General features: G+C 42.7%; 1 protein-coding gene across 7 annotated transcripts in view; it reads left to right on the forward strand.

The window, feature by feature from the left end:
* Window positions 1-17,706, forward strand: part of ATP11A (ATPase phospholipid transporting 11A) — a 246,323-nt gene extending 228,617 nt beyond the window's left edge. For 2 of the 7 annotated variants that reach the window (XM_088458480.1, XM_088458495.1), the window contains one exon: window positions 686-4,252. In XM_088458480.1, the coding sequence (XP_088314606.1) occupies window positions 686-943 (258 nt within the window). In that variant the 3' untranslated portion in view covers window positions 944-4,252. Of the gene's footprint in view, window positions 1-685; window positions 4,253-15,988 lie in introns of those variants that run through there. The other 5 variants (XM_088458516.1, XM_088458510.1, XR_015872874.1 and 2 more) reach the window with 5 other exon arrangements.
* Window positions 17,707-24,360: the final 6,654 nt, after the last annotated feature.

Below are 24,360 nucleotides of genomic sequence, written 5' to 3' on the forward strand. Positions count from 1 at the left end.
CGCAAGTGCTGCAGCAGCAATCCTGGCACAGACACCTGTTAGCCAGGAGCAAGGGCCGGGGGGGGAAGGGGGAGTAACTGTGCCTCCCACAGAGCTTTTGTGCGACGCCACCAGTTGCCCATAGCTACAGTAGTTATGGCCCTGTGTATCACACTTAGTAGATCTTCCCTCCATGTATTAGTACAGGCTTTGGTGTAGGCTATTGTGTTGCATGTATCTCAGTATTATGAGTGTCCATTTGAATCCTTTTTTATAAACTTTAAAATCAACTATGCTTGCAAACACTTCATTCATTTTTGGACATTTTTTCCTGAAATAGTATTTAACATGCTATGAGAAGCGCTTTATAATTATGTTTTATAAAAACACTTAACATTTGAATATTGCTCATTATGACATTTGTAATTATTTATAATAATAACAATACCAAATCTGCAGCTGGATGTGTGCTGCATGACCCCAATACAATTTCCACAATCCTTAGTTACCTTTTGTAAAAGGGCTATTGAAATCCTGGCTTGAATCCCATTTGCATATTAGTTGTTTAGTTCAGTGCTAGACCCAATGCTTGAAAGTACTCTGTTTTATTCTATTTTTTTTTCTTGCTTGGTTAAGGCCCTTTTTGTTTTTAGTACACATTGGAATTACTACTGCTGCATCCTGACTTATTTTTCTTTCTCCACAGAATGCTTCCAGTCTGCCTCAGGACCATGTTTCGGAGTTCACACCTTTAGCCTCTATGCAGAGCCCAAACTACCAAAGCAACGAGTACAACAGTGATGCGGACAGCAGGTCTAATTATCTTTCTAAAAAAGTGATGCTTACTCATTGGGAAGGCAATGCTTATTTCAAACTCCCATCCCTCTTTGGCTATTCCAATACCCACTATAGCTCCAGCACGGGCTCATACCTCAGCAGGTCAGGGCTGGAGACATCGGTGTGACAGATCACCACTGCAAGCCTTTACAAACTTCAAACTTCATTTTATAACTTGAGAGATGCAGCGAAATGATTGTTTAGTAAAACATTTGCCTCTTGGACGCATACTACAGTCTGACATTAGGAGAAATTGCTTCTCTCGAGGCTTGAGAGGCTCTTAGTTATTTTTTTAAGCACTGCAGTAATCAAGCACAGAACAATCATCACAGTCTGGTACTGTGTGACTGATAGCACTATACATTTTCCTTGTTCCCTGTCCAGATATTAAGTGGTTTAATTATGTTTGCTTCTAGTTGTCTTTTATACTACTGAACGTTGTGTGTGTGTGACTGCTCGTATACCGTATGTTAAGTCAACAAGTTGCTATTTGGTGGAGCACAATGTACTGTCTAACTGAAAATCCTGCTCTCTTTTTCTCTCCTTTGCTGGTACCAAAAGAACAAGCTGGTGTTTCCTTTGTGCTCATTTATTTTCAAGAAACTCTGTCTAAGAATCATTTCATTGTAAGTTGCCAAATATATTCACGTACGTAATACGTCTTCCTCTAGATTCCTACAGTAGATGTGTACTCATGTCCTGTGTCATATACTGTTTACTACTAGTTGTGCCATTACTGTGGAAGAACCTTATAGAACAAGATTGCTTTGTAAAATACAGTCTGAACAGGAAAACACACCTCATGCAATATACATTTTCATGTTACATAAGAGTGAACTCTAGAATTAATATAGTATAATTTTCATTTTATCTAGTGGTTACAATGGATGTCCCAGCTTTACTATTTGCTATCTGTGGTACAACTTGTCCTAAGCAGCTATAGCCACAGAAACGCTTGCAAGTTACAAATAGTATACAGTCATTTATGCCTCAGAAATAATAGGATAAAACAGAGGGGGTCATTGCAATACAAAACATGAAAAAAATTATACCCCCTTTTGTTTCTAAGTAAACAAGCTGCAAATGTTATTTCTATGTATTTTTTTATACTATCTTACAAAACTCCATCACAAATGTATAATCAGCTATTTCTCATAAATGAACGACAAAATATACATTCTACTCACAAGATAAAGTGAGGTCTTACTTATGTTGTGGTAAAGTTCCAATATGCAGTTAATAATAACAAAATGCAAGTGCATATGTGCTGTAGCCCATAACAACCACTCAGTTATCACCTTTGGTCGATCAAGAGCAACATAGATAATTAATCAAAATATCTTTTTGCTACAGATTACCAGGATTTGGCACTGAACTACTTTTGGGCCGATGCAGAGTTGACCACAAAAAAGAAATATGCCCGCACTCAGTTTTACCAGTGTTGTACATGGTACCAGCTGTGCTGCAATACTAATGCCATATATGTATACATAACAGAAATTCTCTGCAAGTCACTAGCATACTGTATATGCCCATCAGTGTTCTCCCCAGGCTGTTTTTGGCGGGTGCACCACCCGGCAAGAAACCGCCTACCACCCGGCACTTTGGGAGCCTGCAAGTGGGGACAGCATCTGGGAGCTGTATAAAAAGGACCAGATACTACAGACTTTGCAGCTTTTTCATAATCAGACGATTGGGCCCCTAACAAGAAGAAGAGAATTAATATATAAAATGTTATTTCAAGTTTATATCATAATGTCAGGGCTTAAAACATTTTTTTATTGTGAAGGCCCCACCCGGCTACTTCTTGATGCCACCCGGCTGGAAAAAATTTCTGGGGAGAGCACTGCCCATATATGCCGGTTAAATGCACTCACGTCTCAGGCACAGAGAGTAAAATCAAAACAAGGGCAGGCTTATGTGGCTCAAAAGCCAACCCTTGTCTGAAAGTCAGAATCCCGAAGCCTGCAGGTAAGTGCCCTAACCCATCTTTGCCGCAGCTACACACCTGACAGATACATTGATCGAGCGATCTGCAAATATATCTGCAGATGATGGTTGTTCATAAACACTGAACCATTATCTTTTCTCCTGGCCGGGGATCACGACATGACCCCCTCTCCCAGCCTTTGCTGTGTACCGCCCCGTACACACTGCACGTTGGACAGATATATCTGCCATTGGCTGTGCAGCAGAGCTGACACGATATGTCTATGAATGATGTCTTTCACAGACATATCGCTGGTACACACTGGCCGAAGGGCACTCGATATATTAATTGATCAGCTAATATACAGTATCTGCCAGTGCGTACCCAGCATTACCCTAATCTCTTCCCCCGCGCAGCCTAACCATAGCCATTCCTCCCCTGCTGCCTAGTGCCTAACCCCGACCCTAACCCCAAGCCTAATACTTACTATCCAGATGTCAGGTCAGGATTCTGGAGCTAGGATTCCGGCGCCGGGATTCTGACCGCAGGCATCATCCCGTTACCCTCTGTACGTGAGAGGTGAGTGCATTTAACTAGCATATATGCGCATATACAGTATGCTAGTGACTTGGAGAGAATTGGGGTCCCTTGACTACGGTCTGCAAGCTTAAATGTTTTGAACAAAATATGAACAAAATCGCCATACTTTAATTTGCTAGATTCACACAGATTTGCAGTATATTACTGTTAGCACCGATAGTAAAGTCTTTCAGAGTTGAACACAAGTCTGTATTGGAAGCATATCTAGCAAGTTTTCACAGTTCACATGCTCCGCAATCTAGTGTGCGCAATTACGGGCAATGAGTACTTTATGGGGCATGAGTAAAAACTTGCTATGTGCATGTACGCGTGTTGAATTTAATTTCCACCTTAATTTTTAACATTTAAATAGTTTCTAAGTATAGTATGTTGAAGAAGTCATCAGGTATACAAAAGTTTTTTTTTTTTAAATTTGCCTCCTCACCTCCCTGTAAAGTGAATTTAAGTATAGTAGATGCATAGGCATCATTTTGTGCACTAGCGAACCAATCACCTGCCTGTTAACTTTGCAGAAGCTACCATATACAGTATGTGTGCAAAGGAAGCTCTTGTGTAGTCCTCGTCCTGAACGCTGCAAATGACCCCAATTGTCATCACTTGTTCTAATTATAAAAATTCAGTGTAAATCATGACAAACTGTGTTTGCTAATGGTAGCAGACACTTGTTACAAAGCAAAGCCCGAATAACATCACTTAATAGTTATATAAAAATGTCAACAACATTATGGATAGTGCTGCGAATAAGCTATCGATACTAACTAAATATATGTTGATTTATTGTGTGGATAATCATAATGAAGCACATGGTGTATATAAGCAATCACAAAATGTTGTCCCATACAATATTTGGTTTTGGCATGTTTTGTTTACAAAGCAAATAAAGTAAGAGGTTTATTCTTTTGTAAACATGTTGGCGACCTCAAATTTTTGTCTGTGTGTCCATGTCTCTTGTGAAACCACTATGTTACCTTAGAATGGAGAATGTTAGATCACTAATGGTATTTACCTTAATTTGTCTATTACAGCAAAACATACTCTTTGAATAGAAATTCTTCACTGTGTAAACAACTTGAGGCAGTCCAAATTATAAAATTTTTAGCAAATTAAGATTTTTAGGAAACTGAAAATTCTGCCATTAATATAATTATTATTCCATTTCTATTATTTGTTATAAAATAAGTATAAATAATAGCAAAAACGTCTATCGAGGCCTTTCCACTAGCGTTCAGACCTTCAGGTCGCTGAGGTGCGGTGCCCGCACTGGACGGTGTTCACTGAACGTCAGTGAAGGAGCCCGACCTCCTATCTCTGAACATGCCGAACCTGAAGAGCATCGTCCGGTTGACGGGCATGTTCAGTAGATAGTCTGGGACGGCAAGGACCCAGCGTGCACGTGCATCGCTGGTCCTTGCCGGCTATCCATTACCCGACTTTGTGAACAATGCGACCAAAACCTCCTAGTTTTGGTCGGATTGTTCACAAAGTCGGGTAATGGATAGGCCCCTTTAGCTAATATATTTGCATAAATATACAGAGATAATGTACAGATATGTCCTTGTATACCTATCCTTTTTACGCCATATGGTGCAAATGCCTGGTGCGCCCATGGGTAACTATTCCCATTCTGCATACTTTTTCTTCAATTTTGCATCTTAAACGCTTAGGGCCGATTCAACTAGAGGCGAAATCGGCCGAATTTATCGCCACCGGTGAAATCGCCCGATTTTCTCCAAAAAAAAACGGGAGGAAAAAAGGTAGGAAATTGCGTCTGTACCCCAAAAAAAGGCTGACGAACATTGAAAATTATTTTAGAAGTGTACGATTGGCCGTAATGAAAGTATTTTGGGAATTTAATTGTGTCTGTTGGCAGTAATTTGCGTATACATAAAAATGTAAAAAAATGGTAGAAAGCTATTTTTTCCCCCAGGAAATTACTGTTCCACGTAAATTGGGGGTACGTTAAAATGGATGAAAGTATATTTTTGTATCGTAAAAGCGAAATTATTATTTTTTTTCCATCAATAAATTTTTATTGAAAATAATCAAAAAACAGGGGTACAGAAAAAAAGAGAAGGGGGCAAGAAAAAAAACAACAATATCAATAAAAATAAAAACATTAAATAAGCAACAGGACATCCACAAATATCAAACAGTTATCACATTACATAAACATGACAAATAGGCAGTCTAGGCATCTGAATCTCCCGAGGGAAGTTCGTATAGGTTACAAGGCGAGGACGGGGATAGTTGGTTAAGTCTTGCAGAGGACGCCCCCTTGCCGTCAGTAACATAGATATGCCATGGATACCACTTCACAATAGGAGAGGATGGAGCCATAGAGTAAGTAGCGTCCTTAGGCCCTCATTCAGAGCCACTCGCTAGCGGCAGTACGCTAGTTCCGAGCGATGTTCGCACATCTGCGCATGCGTACGGTTTTTAGTACGCATGCGCGAACCAGTCAGTGCGGCCGAAAATCATTTGTACGCAATATAGCGAGTGCCTGCTATTTTGAGTGACAGAATGAGGCGTATGTGGGTGGTAACAGGGGAAGGTGCTTGAAAACGGGGAGTGGAGATCCGTTCGCAGGCGTGCTTAAAGGTCAAAACAGGCGTTTTATGGGTGTGCATAATTAATATAGCAGCGTCAATGACCACGTCACTTGGTTTTTTTTAACTCAGAACTGCTCGCAAAATAGCGGTTGAAAAAACCAACCACAAGAATAGCGAGCAGTTCATATCCTGTTCGATGTACTCGATTAATCTAATAAATAGCGGACATGACGTATGGTGCGAGCGGCCAGGGGGCGTTTTTAAGAAATAAAAGAGCGTATGTTTTGCTCGCTCGTTCAGACTTAGAGGTGTGAACAGACTGCAATGTGCGAACGGATCATTTGCATAGCCACCCCTTGTTTTTGAACGAACGAACACAAATAGCGAACGGCTCTGAATGAGGGCCTTAGTCTCCATTTCGAAATGGAATTGGGTTTTTGTAATAACTTTGGCAAATGGGGGAGGGGAAGGAGACTTCCAGTGTTGGGCTATAGTAGCTCTAGTGGATATTAAAATGTGACCAAGGACATAACGAGCAGATTTGGGAATAGTGGGAGGATACCCATGTAGGAGGGATTTAGAGGTAATGCAAGGCCAAGGACTTCCTTTATTAAGGAAAATACATCTAACCAGAAAGGACGCAAAGAGGGGCATTCCCAAAAGATATGAAAAATTGTGCCTTCAGAGTGGCAAAGACGCCAGCAAAATTTAGAGACTGTAGGCCATATCCCGTGTAGACTAGAAGGGGTCAAATATAGTCTGTTTAGGAGTTTTATATGCATTTCAGTGTGATTGGTGCATTTGGATAGAGAAAAGGAAGATAAATATATAGATTTCCATTGTTTAAGGGTAAAAGAGATCATTTTCCCAACGGAGCTGAACAGGGGATTTGGTCATCAGGAGACAATAATGAATACCAAAAAGATATGGCCCCACAAGAGGAGGATCCAGACAACCTATTTAGAATTTGGTCTGGGGGTGTCTGAAATGTAGCGGGGCTAATATCAAAATGAGCTATCCAATGTTGAAGTTGGAAATAATAAAACCAAGCCGATGGGCCTAATTTAAATGTGGCACACAGATCGGTGAACGGTAAAATAGAAGATGGGGAAAAAAAATCTGCTAGGGACTTAATACCCAATCGCATCCAGTAAGACATATGAAGATTGGGAAGCAATTTGTCTAATGCTTGGAGAGATATGGTCCTGGTAGGGAGAGTGAAGTTAAAATGAGTCTGGAGCCTAACATCCCATATCTTTAGGGTATCAAGGACAGACTTGGGAAGTGATTGGAATTGCGGGCGTAATTGTTTAGGTAACCACAAAAGGTCCGGTAAAGGAAAACCTTGGAAAAGGGCACGTTCTAGGTCTACCCAAGGCTTAGTATGGAGGGGGAGAAACCAGTCATGTAGTTGGGAGAGGAGGGCTTCTTCATGGTACCTAAGCAGGTCAGGGAGAGTGAGGCCTCCCTGTTGTCTAGAGCGAATCATACGATTATAAGCTATTCTGGGAGCTCTACGCTTCCATACGTAAGACAGCATCAGTCTCCGCATTTGCTGTAACATATTACGGGGAATTGCATATGGGATAGCACAAAATAGGTACATCAATTTAGGCGGTAGCATCATCTTGAATGCCGGTAGGCGGCCTAACCAGGAGACCTCGTGGTTCATCTAGGTTGTGGCTAAAGTTGTCAACTGTATCAACAAGGGGGCATAATTAACGTTGTGGACATTGTTGATAGAAGAGGGGATAGAAATACCTAGGTAGGATAAGGAAGAGTCCTTCCAAGTAAAAGGAAAGCTCCCTTTCAGGGATTGGAGAGTTGATGGGGGAATATTGATAGGTAGGGCTTCAGTTTTAGTTGTATTTAATTTGTAATAGGAAGCAGCACTATAGTTGTTCAAAATACGGTGAAGGGGAATCAACGAGGTCTCCAGGGCAGTTACAAGTCATAAAACATCGTCTGCAAAGAGACACAATTTATGAGAGGAGTCACCTATCGAGAGACCAGGGAGTTCAGTGGATGAACTAATCATTTGATCAAGGGGTTCTATAGCGAATACAAAAATTAGTGGGGAGATAGGGCATCCCTGCCTAGTGCCGTTAGTTATCTGGAAAGATGAGGAGAGGAAGCCATTGCTAAAAATCTGGGCTGAAGGGCCAGTGTAAAGAGCGTTGATAGAGCGGAGAATATCACCATGGAGTCCAAACCTGCAAAACACCTGGCGCATATAGGGGCTGATTCAGAACCAATCGCAAGCGACTCGATGTTACCCCACTGCACATGCGCCGCTTCCGGCGTGCGCATGCGTGAGACCCGTCCAGCAACTGCAGCTCAGTCGCTACAGGTCTCGCTACAAGACTGGGCGGCTGTCGATGGTGGGTGACAGCTCGTCCCGTTTTGTAGGCGAGGAGGGGGGGTGGCTGCACAAATGCAGCCGTTCCCTTAAGAACGCCTGGTGTTTGTGGGCGGCCCTACTGACATCACTACTGATGTCAGTAGTGGACTTCCTGCTCTATTAGAGCAGGAAGTCCACTCGGGCTTGCGGGAGCCGAGACCCTACCAGAGGGTCTCGTTGCAACCCCGATGGTCGCGATAATTGCGATGGACTCCAGGCCGCACGCACAAGCTGTGGGTGGTCACCCACAGCTTTGCAAGCGGGCTGGAGAAAAAAAACCAAACAAAACAAAACACGCCCTGATTCAGAGCGAGCGGCTCTGAATCAGGCCCATAGTCCCAATGGAGTCTATCAAATGCTTTTTCAGCATCTAGTGATAGGAGGAGAAAAGATAGTTTGTTATATGAGACCCATTCTACCAAATCTAAAACCCTACGGGTATTGTCAGGAGCCTGACATCCTGAAACGAAGCCCACCTGGTCAGGGTGAATTAACTGAGGGAGCAGTGGGTTCAGACGATTAGCTATAAATTTAGCATACATTTTAATGTCCGTGTTAAGAAGCGCTATAGGTCTGTAATTTTTACAGTCGGAGGGATCCTTGCCCGGTTTCGGGATTGTCACGACTTGTGCTTCCACCATTTTGGCTGGAAAGCAACTGGTTTTGGAAGCCTCCAAATATAGCTGTACAAGGATTGGGGAAAGGACTCCTCCGAATGCAGAATAAAAGGAATTAATAAAGCCATCAGGGCCGGGGGCCCTACCTTTAGGGAGTTGCTGGATAACAAACTGGATCTCCTCTAGTGACCAAGGGGCATTTAAAGACGCCAGGCTATCTGCTTCTAAGGAAGAAATAATATGGGTTGATGGTTGGGGGATGGAGGGATCTTCAGAGAAGTTATATAGCTTTGTATAGTATTCCGAAAATAGGTTTGCAATGTCAAGGGGGTTAAGGCACCTGGAACCGGAAGAGGAAAGAAGGCATTTGATTCCATTGCGGAGTTTACGAGCTAGGAGGCAAGAAGCCTTATTCCCAGCAGTATAGTACCTATGGCGTAAACAAGTAAGGGTTGAGTGCATGCGTAGCATGAACAATTTTTGAAGCTTCTGTTGAACCTCTTGTAATTGTTTACGCAACATCCTAGTTGGGTGGGCCTGATTCTGAGATTCCAAGGATCAAAGGGTAGACTCCAGGTCGATCTGTGTTTTACGAGAACAAGCTTTAATCTGAGAACCTTTTTGAATAGAAATGCCAGAGTACCGCCTTCAATATGTAAAACTGAAGTGTCTGAAGGTGAATTGGTATACAACGTAAGAGAATCCGTAAGAGCCTTCAGAATCTCAGGATCATGAAGATGGTAGTCAGGAAAATGCCAGGGGAGAGCGATTATCTGTATTCCAGGACCATAAAATAGGAGCATGATCGGACCAGGTAATAGGAAGAATTTTGATTTTCTTAGTGGACTGAAGGATCCTTTTATCCAAAAGAATAAGATCTATTCACAATCTATACAGAGAAATAAACATCATATTTATAATAGCGAACAGGATATAAAAGGAGTATCATCACAAAATCTATGAGACAACACAGACTCAAATTTATCAAGAAACAAAAGTCTAAAACCTGTAAATATTTGTGGCTGATAAGTCCAATACGGAGCATCCTGGAACGAAGTGACCAACAGGAACAGGAGCCATAGGAATGACTCACCGAAAGAGGCCAACTAATGTTGCTATAATAAATTAACAAGCAACGACCCAGTCCAGGAGGATGCATATAACTCAGCCAATGAAATAACAAAAATTTTTTTTTTTAGAAATCCAGGAAACCTCAACTAACCTGGGACCACTCTGACTGAAGAGGGGGATTTGAAGAGGATGATGCAATAGAGACCGGAATGTTCCACTCTGATAGTAGCTTGGCACCCACTTCCAAAGACGATATGACATATGTAGAGCCAACCTTCCGCAGCAAGAGCTTCACCGGGAAACCCCAGCGGTATTGAATATCATTATCACGGAGAGCTTTAGTGATGGGTTGGAAAGATCTGCGTTTGTTGATGGTGTGGATCGAGAGGTCCAGGAAAAGTTGGAGATTGTTAAGAACCTCTGAATCTTCTGCCAGTCAAGCAGCTCTAAGGACTTCCTCCTTAATGTGTAAGAAATGAGGTGAAGCAGAACATCTCAGGGGGGAACTGCCAGGGGCTGTGCAGGGTTTAGGGAGGCGATGGATTCGATCAATTAGCAGGTCACGGACCTCAGCAGAGGGTAATAATTTCTGGAAAAGGGTCAGGGCAAAGTCCTGGAGACCATCATTGAGCACAGATTCCGGGACACCCCTTATCTTTATATTCTTTCTCCTGGATCTGTCCTCCAAGTCAGCGAGTTTATCTTTAACCGCTGTTAGCTCCGTCAGAACAGTGTTATGTGAGGTGAGAAGGTTGTTATTTCCAAGTGGTTAGTCCGGTCACCCACATTCGTTACCACAGCAGAGATTTGTTTAACGGAGGTTTGGAAGTCGGAGGTAAGGTCTGTCCGAAATGCCTGGAGCATCTGGTGGAGTGTACGAACTGTAAGTGGAGCATCAGTAGGGGGGTCCAGGCTGGTCGTAAAGCTAAGTGAAGAAGTAGCTATGGAGATGGATGCCACTGAGGTCTTCCCGGCAGATGCAGCATCTGGGTTTTTTTGTTAGACAAATTTAATAAGAGGTGCGAAGGTAGAAAGTTTGCCTCATTTGGCAGGCATGACGATCTTCAGAGGTCGGAGGCGCAGGTGTTAAGAGAAAAAAAAAGGAAAACCTCACACCAAATAGCTTTAAAGATGTTGGCTTACTATATAACATAGGCAGGAGTTGCATATATCTCAGCCGATAGGTATGGAATATTATATATCACATTGGGCAGATATGAACTGCAGACATTACATCAGGTAAGCAGGAACTGTGGAGGTCTCAGGGGGGAGATTAGAAAAGTATCACTGGAACAGCATGGAGATGCAGGGGAGCACAGCCTTACATGAAGACAAATGGGAAATAGACAGTCAATCACCAACCTGAGCGCAGAAGTAGAGAGGAGACATGAAAGCTATGTAACAGCTAGCAGGAGCTGGAAGGAGTCCAGGAGACAGCGTCCAGGCACACTAAGGAGTGCAGGCTGTTAATCAAAATGGCGGCTCCCGACGGTCCCCAGGAATATTTGTCATCCAGGAGAGAAACACCTCTAAGAAGGGGGGGGTCTGGGTCCAGCTTGCCAGGAGCGGAGGCAGAGGTATGTGAGGAGTGCAGCAGCGGCCGCAACGATGACATCATGTGGCCTTCCGGCAGAGCTCCGGCTTCTGGAGGCTCACTAGGCCGTGAATCGCCGGGTCCCACGGAGCTGCAGCAAAGTCCGGGAATCGGACCATGGAGAAAGCGGACATACCAGAGGGGTAAATTAAGCCGTCAGGGAGGCAAAGGACCAGGTAAACTTGCTGTTTAAGGCGCGGGAGTTAGGCGCTCCGGTAAACTGCTGATGCCCAGGAAGCCAGTCAGGCCACGCCCCATAAAAGCGCAATTTTAAAAACCGTTAAAGCGCCTGATGCGGCCTTGTGTGATGTTTAAAACACTTGATACCACCCCCTGAAAACCAGACCCAATACGTTAAACCCATTTTCAACAATTGTTTTTTTCTCCAAAAATTTGACCGGTCGTTTTTCGCCAAAGTACGCAACTAACGGAAAAATGTTGAGGTAATTTAACATAAGGGAGAGGGGGTGTTGTTCAAAAGGTTCTGAAAGAAATCCCCAAATTTTTAGTCAAAAATAGGGATTTTGCTTTTTTTTTTTCACCTGGTCTGAGATGGTGAAAACTTTTCTCCTGTTTTTTGAAGAAAATCGGCCGTTTTTCTTCTTGGGCGGCTAAAATCTGCTCCGCAGCTAGTTGAATCAGGCCCCCGGTGTATTAGGTACATGAGATTAGTGTTTTGGCACAGCTAACTTGCAAAGTCCAAGGAGCTGTAAACTGGGCAATTTGAGGATGTGTGTACAGTATGCAGTCACATCTGTATGGTGGCAACACTACAGTGCATATTTGATCTAATAGGAGAACTGCATTAAGGTATTGTATTGATTTTTGTAAAATTCACTTAAGTTTCTGTTGAAATGACCACTTCATATTCTTCATAAATCTTTAACTTCTAGTGTTTCTGTGCATCCCCTAGAAAACCTTAAACCATTTGTTTACCAACAGGCCTGTAGAGAGCTGGACCAGGCCCCGGTACTTTTAGAAGGTATGGCTAATCGTGGAGGCATGGCCCTGTCCCCTTAGGAAAAAAAGAAAAATGTGTTTGCAGCAGCGCTGAGGTGGGGGGCACTGTGAGCCCCTCAGCCAAGGGCAATTCTGGGGGGGCGATCTGTGTGCTCGGTGGCAGCAGCCTACCTGGCCCCACGGCAGCCCAGCACACACTGTAGAGACAGAGGCTGCTGACAGGGAAGGGGGCGGCAGACCCCCCCCCACCTTCCCATCGGGCCTGGGTAATTAGTACCCTCTCCCCCCCTCTCTGCGGCCATGTTTACTAAAGGCTGTCCAACACACTTCCTAATAAGTGGACATTCCTTCTGTTTATTGAAATTTAATTGTTATATACTGTATTTAATTTTCAACTCCTGCTCATTTCGGATGTCCTGCTTTTCAAACTGGCCAAGAAAGCTTAACCTGTATCCAGTCGGTTCTTTGGAACAGTCATGACAGAAGATGCGAGTGCTGATAATGTGGAAGGCAACAACCTGGGCCCATAATATCTTGGTGAGGGCAGGGCTGCATGTGAAGAGTAGAACAAAGTAAACTACAGACTGGGGTTTGGATATTTCTAAGGAACAGGGTCCCAGAACAAAACAGAGAAGTTATATATATCTCCTATCAACAAAGTGCAGGAAAACTTAGCTATCAAACACACCTAAAGTCCGTACATAGAATACTATACTTCCATGCACCTTTTGTAAACAAGTACTTTGTTGCCATACTGTATCGCTCTCTGTGTATAAACATTACAATGTGTGTGTATATGTATATATACAGTGCATCCGAAAAGTATTCACAGCGTTTCACTTTTTCCACATTTTGTTGTTACAGCTGTATTCCAAAATGGAATAAATTAGTTTTTGTCCTCAAAATTCTACACACAATACTCCATAATGACAAGGTGTAAAAAGTTTATTTGAGATTTTTGCAAATGTAATAATAAAAAAACCCCAAAAACCTAAGAAATCCCATGTGCATAAGTATTCACAGCGTTTGTTCAATACTTTGTTGATGCACCTTTGGCAGCAATTGCAGCCTCAAGTATTTTTGAATATGATGCCACAAGCTTGGCACACCTATCTTTGGGCAGTTTCGCCCATTCCTCTTTGCAGCACCTCTCAAGCTCCATCAGGTTGTACAGAAAGTGTCGGTGCACAGCCATTTTCAGATCTCTCCAGAGATGTTCAATTGGATTCAAGTCGGGGCTCTGGCTGGGCCACTCAAGGACATTCACAGAGTTGTCCTGAAGCCACTCCTTGAATATCTTGGCTGTTCTTAGGGTCGCCCCAGTCTGAGATCAAGAGCGTTCTGGACAGGTTTTCATCCAGGATGTACATTGCTACATTCATCTTTCCCTCTATCCTGACTAGTCTCCCAGTTCCTGCCGCTGAAAAACATCCCCACAGCATGATGCTGCCACCACCATGCTTCACTGTAGGGATGGTATTGGCCTGGTGATGAGTGGTGCCTGGTTTCCGCCAAACATAACGCCTGCCATTGACACCAAAGAGTTCAATCTTTGTCTCATCAGAACGGAGAATTTTGTTTCTCATAGTCTGAGAGGGGATCGGTATGATTTACCGCTGGCAGCATGGCCGGCGGTTAAAATCCCGGCAGTGAAGATAAGTATTTTTTCTATTTACTAACCTAACCTCCCCCCCTAACCCTCCCTTAGGGGTACCTAACCCTAACCTCCCCCCCAAGTGAATAATTCTAATCCCTAACCCTAAGTCTCCCGGGGGGGTGCCTAACCCTAACCCCCCCTTCCCCTAGCCTAACACTAACCTCCTGGGGGGGGTGCCTAACTAAGTACCCCCCGGGAGGCCCTAACCTAAACCCCACTGCGGCTGTCCGTGCCCGGCTTACCTTCTATCGGTAAGCCGGGTGTCGGGCTCCCGGCGTAGGTCTAATGACAGGAGTCGGAATTTCGACGTCTGTCATTAGACACCTGCCGGGATTAGATAGACTGGATGCCGACGGTCGACATTTAGACAGTCGGTATCCTGGCTGGATACCGTTTGAGAGTCCTTCAGGTGCATTTTAGTAAAAAGCACATGGCAGCCCGCCTGGAGTTTGCTAAGAAGTGGCTTCCGTTAGGCCACTCTACCATACAGGCCTGATTGGTGGATTGCTGCAGACATGGTTGTCCTTCTGGAAGGTTCTCCTCTCTCCACAGAGGAATGCTGTAGTTCTGCCAGAGTGACCATCGGGTTCTTGGTCACCTCCCTGACTAGGGCCCTTCTCCCCCGATCGCTCAGTTTAGACGGCCGGTCAACTCTAGGAAGAGTCCTGGTGGTTCCGAACTTCTTCCATTTACGGATGATGGAGGCCACTGTGCTCATTGGGCCCTTCAAAGCAGCAGATATTTTTCTGTACCCTTCCCCAGATTTGTGCCTCGAGACAATCCGGTCTCTGAGGTCTACAGACAATTCCTTAGACTTCATGCTTGGTTTGTGCTCTGACATGCACTGTCAAGTGTGGGACCTTATATAGACAGGTGTATGCCTTTCAAAATCATGTCCAAACAACTGAATTTACCACAGGTAGACTCCAATTAAGCTGTAGGAACATCTCAAGGATGATCAGTGGAACAGGATGCACCTGAGCTCTATTTTGAGCTTCATGGCAAAGGCTGTGAATAATTATGTACATGTGATTGCTTAGTTTTTCTTTAATTAAATTTGCAAAGATCTAAAAAAAACCTTTTTACACGTTGTCATTATGGGGTATTGTGTGTAGAATTTTGAGGACAAAAATGAATTTATTCCATTTTGGAATAAGGCTGTAACATAACAAAATGTGGAAAAAGTGAAGCGCTGTGAATACTTTCTGGATGCACTGTATATATTATATATAGATGTATCCTCTCTCATTGTTGCGCCAAACAGCCCCTCTCGGCAGCCTGGTCCTGTGAGACTCTGCTAGCGGCAAACATGTTTTTTTATTTTCCAGAAAATGCGTCAAGTTGCAATTTGATGTCACTAGTAAGCACCAGGAGACTGTGCTGATTAATTGATATGCAACAGTTATCTGTGTGCGACTGAGCCTCTCAATCAGCATGCGCAGTGCTGTGATGCAGCGGCCGCAGCTTTTTTCCACACCAAGCTCCGTTGCACACAGACATACAAGTGTTGCATATCAAATTAATCAACATAGTCTCCTGGTGCATCCTAGCATTACATTTTATGCACAAAAAAAACCCAAGATGCCAGACGCTAGAGTTGCACAAGATCTGATGGCTCACTTACACTAGGCTTATTGAGCGGCATGGCATATTGAGGCTAGATGTGCAAGGTCACGCACCATGGAATGAAGACCGTTTTAGAGCTTTATAGTACTCCTGTTATGAATTGTTGATTCCATGTATTCTAAAATCAAGCACTAAATGTGCTAATTGCTGTGTTCTCTCTCTTGCAGATTTATACTTTGTACTACAAATCGTCATAAAAAGGTTTTCCTTTTTGTATTCCAAAATTCAGCATACCCGTCATGTCTGCTAACAAAGCATTTATGCAGCCTTAACACAGGTTTGAGCAGCATTTTTGCTAGCTGTCTGACCTAGTCAGACCATCTGCTTATTTATTTCAGTGCCATTGAAATCAATTGAAGGATACAATCTGCAAGTGAGATATGTGGACAATGGGCAAGTTTACACCTCATTTGTTATCATTCACAAAGTTTTCAGAGTGCTGCAGAGGTCAAATTTCTTCCTTTAATGTGTATATTTTCTCATAGAACATAAGTGTTGACATAATTGTGTATATGATCTGTGAAGCGTTCGAACACATCATAAACCTTGAAGAATTAATGCGTCACTAATTATGATGTGAATTGCAATCATTTTCGTATAGTTATGTGGTCCTACTATAAATGTCCCTTTTATGATAATGTAAGAATGCCAGTTTGATCCAGTGGCATCACTGTGTGGTGACACCCAGTGCGGCACTTAGTCAATCATTACGGATACTGGGGGTGTGGATGATGCACCTAACGCTTGTCGGTTACACCATCAGTGTTGGTGACACCAAAATAGATCTGCACTATAATGGTGTCACCTCCTCAGATGGCGGCAAATGTAATACAATGTTGCAATAGTAATGGGGTTGTCGATCAGGTAATGTGGCAGCATGATGCGGAAGACAGTAGACTGGATCTAAACTGGCTGGCTTGCAGTAGCCAATTGCCCCTGGCACCTAATATACATATTAGCAGAAACAGACAGCTATTGTAGGAAGGAGGCAAAGCTATAAAATATTCCATTATATTTTACTCTATAGCAAATCTATGGCACAAATTTGTAGCAAGATAGAATCCTGTCACTAACCCACTTGTGAAATTCCCTACCACACCCAATAAGACTTTCCCCTCACCTTTCAAATCTTTGAACATACTAAAAACCCATGTCATTATTGGAGCTTGACCTACTCCCTCCAGTACCACTCACACAGGTACATGCTCACAACTATGCCAATCTTCACTCTGTGCTCCTCTTCTTACACCTGTGCCCCTTCCGCCTAGATTGTAAGCTTGTTTATAAGCAGGGCCCTTCCCACAGTTTGTTTTCATGTCTTCAATTTTTTTGGTTAGGTCTGCTCTGTTATCCTCACGGTCTGTTGCTGTTGACCATTATGAAGCCTTACAAATGAACAGGAACACTTTCTGTGTTATAGCTTCAAATGGATACATCATAACTTTGAAATATTGGGTTTTGTTAAACATTGTAATATTAATGTTGTGTATCTTTTCAGTCTAAAGACAAGGTTATGCTAGAAGTGTTACCTTTTTCCTCCATTGTGTATATTACCACACTTACAGTAGGAGAATGAAGTGCTCTACCTGCTTGTTCTTCCCAGTGATGGTGCGAGACTACTTTAAATTATGTTGTTTTATATTTATGTTGAGCATTGGTGATTTGTCCATTTGTCCTGTGTGTAAATATAATATACTGTGATTTCCATTATAATGAAATATCAGTATGTAACAAAAGAAAAAAAGGTTTTGTGGGGGTAAATAAGTGACCTTCCACTGCATTTGCTGGACCCATGTATCGGAACACGGAGTATTTTCAATGCAGTTAACTTTTTACATTTCATTCCTGTGTAGATATATAAATATATGCATAAACAAACCAGTATACACAACAAAACTCGTGTCTGTCTTTTAATCTAGGCCATATATTTTCAGTTTTTTAGAATATGTTGCGCTTGCCCATCTGTCACTTTTGACTTCTTGTTGCTTTCTTTGAGTATAAACACAACTGATCTGCATGAGAATTTCTTGCTGAAGCTGTAGATGTTTTAATTATACAAAACTAGATGTTCTGTTATATGACCTGTAGTATTACATAAAATCAGTAACCATGTGCCACTAACAAAACCAATGATGGTTTATTAGCGTACAATAGATCCCATCTTTTGTACTTACTAATATTGTATTCCTGACACATATGCTTCTGTTATTTGCAGGGAGAATAAAGTACATTTGCTTATGCAGAATTGGTTGCATCCTATGTTTACGGCCAACAATCTGTGTCGCAAAGATGGCCCAATTAATCCAAACAGAAGGAATATCTATTACACCCAAGACTGCGTGGTTTTCTCTTTAGTAAAAGATAAACTATAAAACCCACTGAAATTGATCTCTAGAGGTGTGATGGACTAGGAAAAATTGAAGAAACCCTCAGCTGGGCTGTCTTGAGTCTTGCTTTTAGGCACAATTCAAACATGGTGAAACATATTTTTGAACAACCGTTTCACAATTTGATCACCAGAAAGAGTGTACAAGCAATTCTTGAATTTTATGCACACCTCATGCACTAATTTAAGCTCTTCTAGTCTTGCCAACTATTGGAACAATAACATGATGAAGCCAAATTACATATCCATTTTGGCATGTGAAAGCAATATATGTAGATGGATGCTTGTGGAATGGTTTCTGTCATAATTACACTGGTTTACAGAACAGTGAAAAAGTCTTTAGCTACATTAACTGGCCCATAAAATATTCTTGTCTGATACAGTAGTACTTTCAGAGTTCTTTTTCTGATGAGCATCATAAAACATTGTTGATAAGGCAATGGCTTTGCTTTCTCTAGATCTTGGCCCATAAGATATTAACCACTAAAAACCGCTCAGAAATTGTCGGGTTTTTATCTATGAATGAATTAGGTGAAGAACATGTATTTCAACTTATCAAAAATGATTTAGTTGAAAAAAATTATATTTGTAAACATTTTTTTTCACAAATTGGAACATAAGATCACTACCATCAGAACATCGGGCACATCATAACTTTTTTTCACAGTGGCTTCAGGTGCCAGGTACACTATAGGCGGTGAGGGGGGGGCGGGGGGGAGTTTTCATTTAGTTTTTCCCAACGGCTGCTAATCTCTGCAGCCGCTGGGTGGGGGGTCCTTTTGTGCTGACCGATCAGCAGTAGGGCAGACATTGAGGGAGGGTGCAGGCAAGCAGAGGTACCGCCCACACAGTTTCTGACTGGTCGTCTTATTGTGACCAGATCAGATAACGCACAGCCCGGTTAGGTCGGAAAAATGCGACCATGCCATGCAAGTGGTTAAGAAGTGAAAGTAAGAGAAGAACAAAATCTATCTGGCTCTAGGCTTTCCACATACACTGCAGGCTCTGTAACCTGAATGGACTGTTACTGGATGAGCAGAAAACTTAAGGTTGTGTCACCATTTGGTAAAGCACAATGAACAGTAAGGAACTCTTTATTTCCAATATCATACTTCTTCTCTGCAGAAGGAATTTGGTGAGAAACACACAGAGGTGTCCTCACTTATTGGCTGTCGATACGCCATATGGCCTGCGACAGCTGGCGCAACTGAGGCGCTCTGAGAGGAGTAGCGTATTGTAGGTCTCTTTAAGTATCGCATCGTTGCATCACAGACGCAGTGAAAAGACACTCATAGTGTACCAGAAACACTAGCAATGATTTTAATGGCAAAGGAATTGGTGTTACACATGTACAAAGTCGCAAATAAACAGAATTTGCACACAGATATACAAATGTCCCACATCAAATTGACCAGCGTAAGCTAGCAATGTAGTTTTGTCACTCAAAGTTGATTTATTTATGCAAATAAGATGCATAGTTTGATCGAGACATATTGCAAATGGGTTCTTTACCAGCAGAGTCAGAACAATCAACAGCCACAGTTAAGAGTCTCCAATAAATAAAAGTTGGTTGCATAATAGGTAAATTTATTCCAAAAGCATCCTGGGAGGTACCTGAGGTGGCGAAGCTGATGCAGGTGTGACGCTCAAAGTGGCTGCGTTGAAAGACGCACAGCAGCTCACACAGGAGACCATACACGAATGGAGAAACTGCACCTGCCATAGGGCTGCAGCATATTTCAATAGTGCATCTAAATACGGACAGTGACTGCAAGTGAGTGTCTCAGTTGTTTAAAAATCAGACCCGGCATTAGCATAAAGACGCAGACTCAGAAAAAGACGCACTTATGTCTGAGTCCTTCTCAGTATCAGGCCCTAAGTGAGCATATGCCCATCACATAGAGAGGGGAGGGATAAAGGTTGTCTGCAAAAACAGGAGGTATCTATAAAACACTTGCTTATGGGCTAGTCTCAATCTGACAATATAAGTACCAGTGAAAAAAAAATTAAAATATGATTTTGAGGTGATAGAGAGGGGTTACACGTTTTGCAAGAAGTTATATTGAGCAATTAGATCTAATACCTCTTTTACACTACAGCTAAAACCTGGGTTATTGCTGGGTTAACCCAGGTTGCTGCTAGGTGTAAAAGGGCCCAGGGTTGGTTTCCAGGGCCGAGTGATCCGGCAATCCAGCACTGGTGGTTTGCGGGTTAAGCATGGGAACGAGCCGGTTTACAGGATGTAGAGTTATGGATTTTCCAGCGCTTGGAGAAGATGTAATCTCCAAGCGCCAGCAGACCAGTTCCACTGCACCCCTGTATAACCCGGGTCGGCATTGCGGTCTGAAGGGGAGCTGTCGCGGGTCTGACCCAGTTTGGAAACTTGTTATACCTCCTTTACACTAAATTCCCGGGTCTAAGTGTCCAGGAGAGCTGCTCTCCTGTCAAAATCTAGAAACTGAAGGAGCATGTGTTTAACCACTGCTATAAACCGCGGTGAACAAACCGTCCAATTGGGCAATAATACCTTTTTGGATATCCTGATAGCAAGGGGATGAGTTTTTTTTTGTGGAAAAATCATACAGCATCAATATGTTTTGTGTATTTAAAAAAAAAAAACATTTATGCTTAGCTACATACTGACTGTCTGTTATAGTGATAACTTATTAATATAATAATAATAACACGTTTGTCCAGGGCAGAACAGTAATGTACTATAAAAATGCCATTTATAAATAAAAAATGTTTAAACCTGTTGGGATTAATGCTAAACTATAAACATCAGGTTATTTATTCTGAGGTCACCAGTTTTACTTTATTAATCTGTGACATCCTTGTGGCTCCTCCCAGATACATGCATATATGCTCTCTCTAGATGGGCGACTAAGGAAATGTCTAGTTACAGCTCTGTGTCACAGGCACATGTTTAATGTTTGTACCTTCCCTTTCCAGTTTAGGAGGTGACTTCTTGAATTTATTAGATGGCAATTATCCATTTGCATGGAAGAGACCACATTAATGGGGCCCATACATCTATGATGTATTGGCCCAAAACCCCATTCTCCCGGATCTGCTCACAGATCAGTTTATCGATTTCCGCGGATTGGTGTTTTTTTTTATTGTGGGTCGGCACAACGGGTGAAATGGGGCCACAGATGTAAAGTCCTCATAACATGTGCACATACTGCTAGGTAATAGGCAGAGTGGACATACAACTTACAGGTAAAAGTGTGTGTATAATATATATAAATTGTTGGTGCGTAGACATTGCACATGACATAGAGAAGTATTAATGGTCACATCAGCTATCACATCTCTCCCTCTGCTATCAATAAAATAATTAACTTGCAGTGGTAAATAGCAGAGATGACCACAGTACTGCATAGTATATTAAGTTTCACTTCTTTTTCAGCCACCAGGTGAGTTTTCTTTAAAAAGTCTAAACCCGTTGGTCATTTTATGCAAATATGTTAAGAATTTTATTTTTCAATTTCAAGAACCAATTTTTAGATCGTAAATAGTAACACAGATACAAGGGCGTGTTTAAGCGGGATGCTGTTAAAATACAGACGGAGGGGATTCCAGCATTCAGAATGCCGGAGTCGGAATCCCAACACCGGCATCCTGACCAGCGGAATCTCAAAGGTAAGTACCGGGGTTAGGCACTAGGGGGAGGGTTAGGGTTAAGCACAAAGGAGGGAGAGTTAGGTTTAGGGTGTGGGAAGGGGGAGGTTAGGTTTAGTCGCCGTGGAGAGAGGGTTAGGGTAGGGAGAGGATTAGGGTTAGGATACCGACCGAGAAAGTGTCGGGATGCCGGCGTTGGGATTCTGACCGCCGGTATCCATCCCCTACCCATCCCTTAACAGCAGGCTAATAATACAGTACATGATCTGCAAGTACAAGATGGTCTAATAAACCAGAAATAGCCATGGGAGGGCAAAATGGCAGATGTAAACAGAAAAAAAGCTCACTACCAGAGAAGTAAATGAAGGGAATGCCATGGGCAAAATGTGAACCAGAAAAATAAATAAAAGTGTAAGACTCAATTTCTTAAGGTCGCTATTGCAGAAAGTGACCATAAAGAGACCAATGCCTCTTTTCAGATAAGTTTAAAACCTATATAATGGCTGACAGACACAGTTCATAATTAGGACTTTCAGATAACAGTCTGTCTAATGGAGCGTACACACGGTCAGATTTGTCAGATGAACGATTGAACGATTAAACGATCTGAACGATTTGAACGATTTGACCAAAGTTTTGAACGATTTGAACGATTGAACGATTTTTGACTGCATTAAAATGAATGGAATCGTCCAAGTCTGACTGCAAACCCATCAGATGTCAGATATCGTTATCTGACAAACGGGAACGCGCATCGTTGATCGTCCATCGTTCAGGCATGTCAGATATGAACGATTTTCCTTCAGATATGAACGACTGAACGATTTTTAAATCGTTATCGTTCATATCTGAAGGAAAAATCTGATCGTGTGTATGCACCATTACTCTTTTAATTACATGTGAATATGTTATGTAATGTCTGTGTTTGCACAATACCACATAAAACGGTAATTTATAATACATTTTATTTTTATTCTAATCGTGGTCCTTTAGTTTCATTTGCATGTAACTATTGGTGGAATCACCGTGGGGGTTTCAAACGGAATCAGTATGTATTCAAATCCCGACACTGAAAGCCCGGCAGGGGTGAAGATCCCGACAGCGGATTTAGGTAAGTAATGCTAACCCTACTCCCCCTAACCCTCCCTTAGAGGTGCCTAACCCTAACCCCCCCCCCTCCTTCCCCTAGCCTAACCCTAATCCTCCTGGGGGGGTGCCTAACTCTAAGTCCCCTGGGAGCCCTGAAACCTAACCCTCCCGGCGAAGGTCTAATGACAGGCGTCGGGATTTCGACGCCTGTCATTAGTACCATACTGGGATTTGACAGTCGGGAAGCCGGCGGTTGGCATTTCGACTGTCAGCTTCCTGACGGCATCCCAGGTATAAAAAATGCAGTAGAAGACAGGAAAGCAACCTCTCTCTGCAATCTAATGACAATGTAAATTAGGGTACACATTGAACAATAAACCAAAGATAAATGTATTGTTGCATGCAGGCAACAATTAATTAAGAGTTCAACAACATCTGGTAAATGAGGGTGTAAGATCAAGAACCAGTCATCAGCATAACAAACGGTCCTCCTATCAGACTAAGCTACCATGTGACCAAGGGACAACGGTAAGGCAACAAATATATGATCTTTTAGTGAAGCACTTAAGGCAGTTTAATCAATCAGAGATGGAGCAGCAAAATGATGGGGTGTAGAAGATCTCTGTCCTTTTTTAAAAAAATAAAAAATCTGCAACAGATGTAGTGTAGGAGGCACAATTGAACAACCAGAGCCTGGCCACGTCAATCATGAACATTCAGGAGAGCGACTCACCTCCGCAAAATACACCAGATACCAATTCAATGCACTTTTCTTAGGTATGTCCACAGGGGTTGGAAACTGGATCCCGGCGGTGTAAATCCTGACTGTGGCATGGTTAGGATACAGACATCTATTGGTAGGTATCCTAACCCTTTTCCTACCCTTACCCCTAAACCTAACCCTCCCCCCTAATGCGGAGAGAGAGACACGCACACAGAGAATACACGCACACATAACATACACAGCATACTTACACACACCCTAGATGCCGGGCTGCTGCGACCATCCCTCTTTCTAGCTCCTCTGGGAGGGCTGTGATCGCCGCGCTGCACGGCCACTGGCGTTTCAGTGATCATTGCTTCTGTATCAGGTGGTATGAAAGCTATGTGGAAGCGCTGACAGCTGAACAGGCAGTTCCGATCATGGGTGGCCCGCGGATGGTGCAGGGATGGAGACAAGGCTGTCTCCTCCTCCGAAAAAAAAATAAGTTGGTCGGGAGGGGGTTCTGGATACTCGGAAACACCCCCTGCGTGCGCTAGTGTTTAAGGTAGGACTTTATCAAAAAATAAAAAACATTATTTTTCCTTAGCTGGGCACTGCTTGGTATGGAACTGTATCTGTTGAGATCACATCTCAGTTTAACGCGAGCCATACACGGTGCGATAAAGCAGCCGATCCGATGGATTGGTACGATTGGCCTGCTTTTTATCGCACCGTGT

The sequence above is a fragment of the Taudactylus pleione genome, unplaced genomic scaffold (genome assembly GCF_031769625.1).
Source record: "Taudactylus pleione unplaced genomic scaffold, aTauple2 ptg000041l, whole genome shotgun sequence".
In the NCBI taxonomy this organism is placed as follows: domain Eukaryota; kingdom Metazoa; phylum Chordata; class Amphibia; order Anura; family Myobatrachidae; genus Taudactylus; species Taudactylus pleione.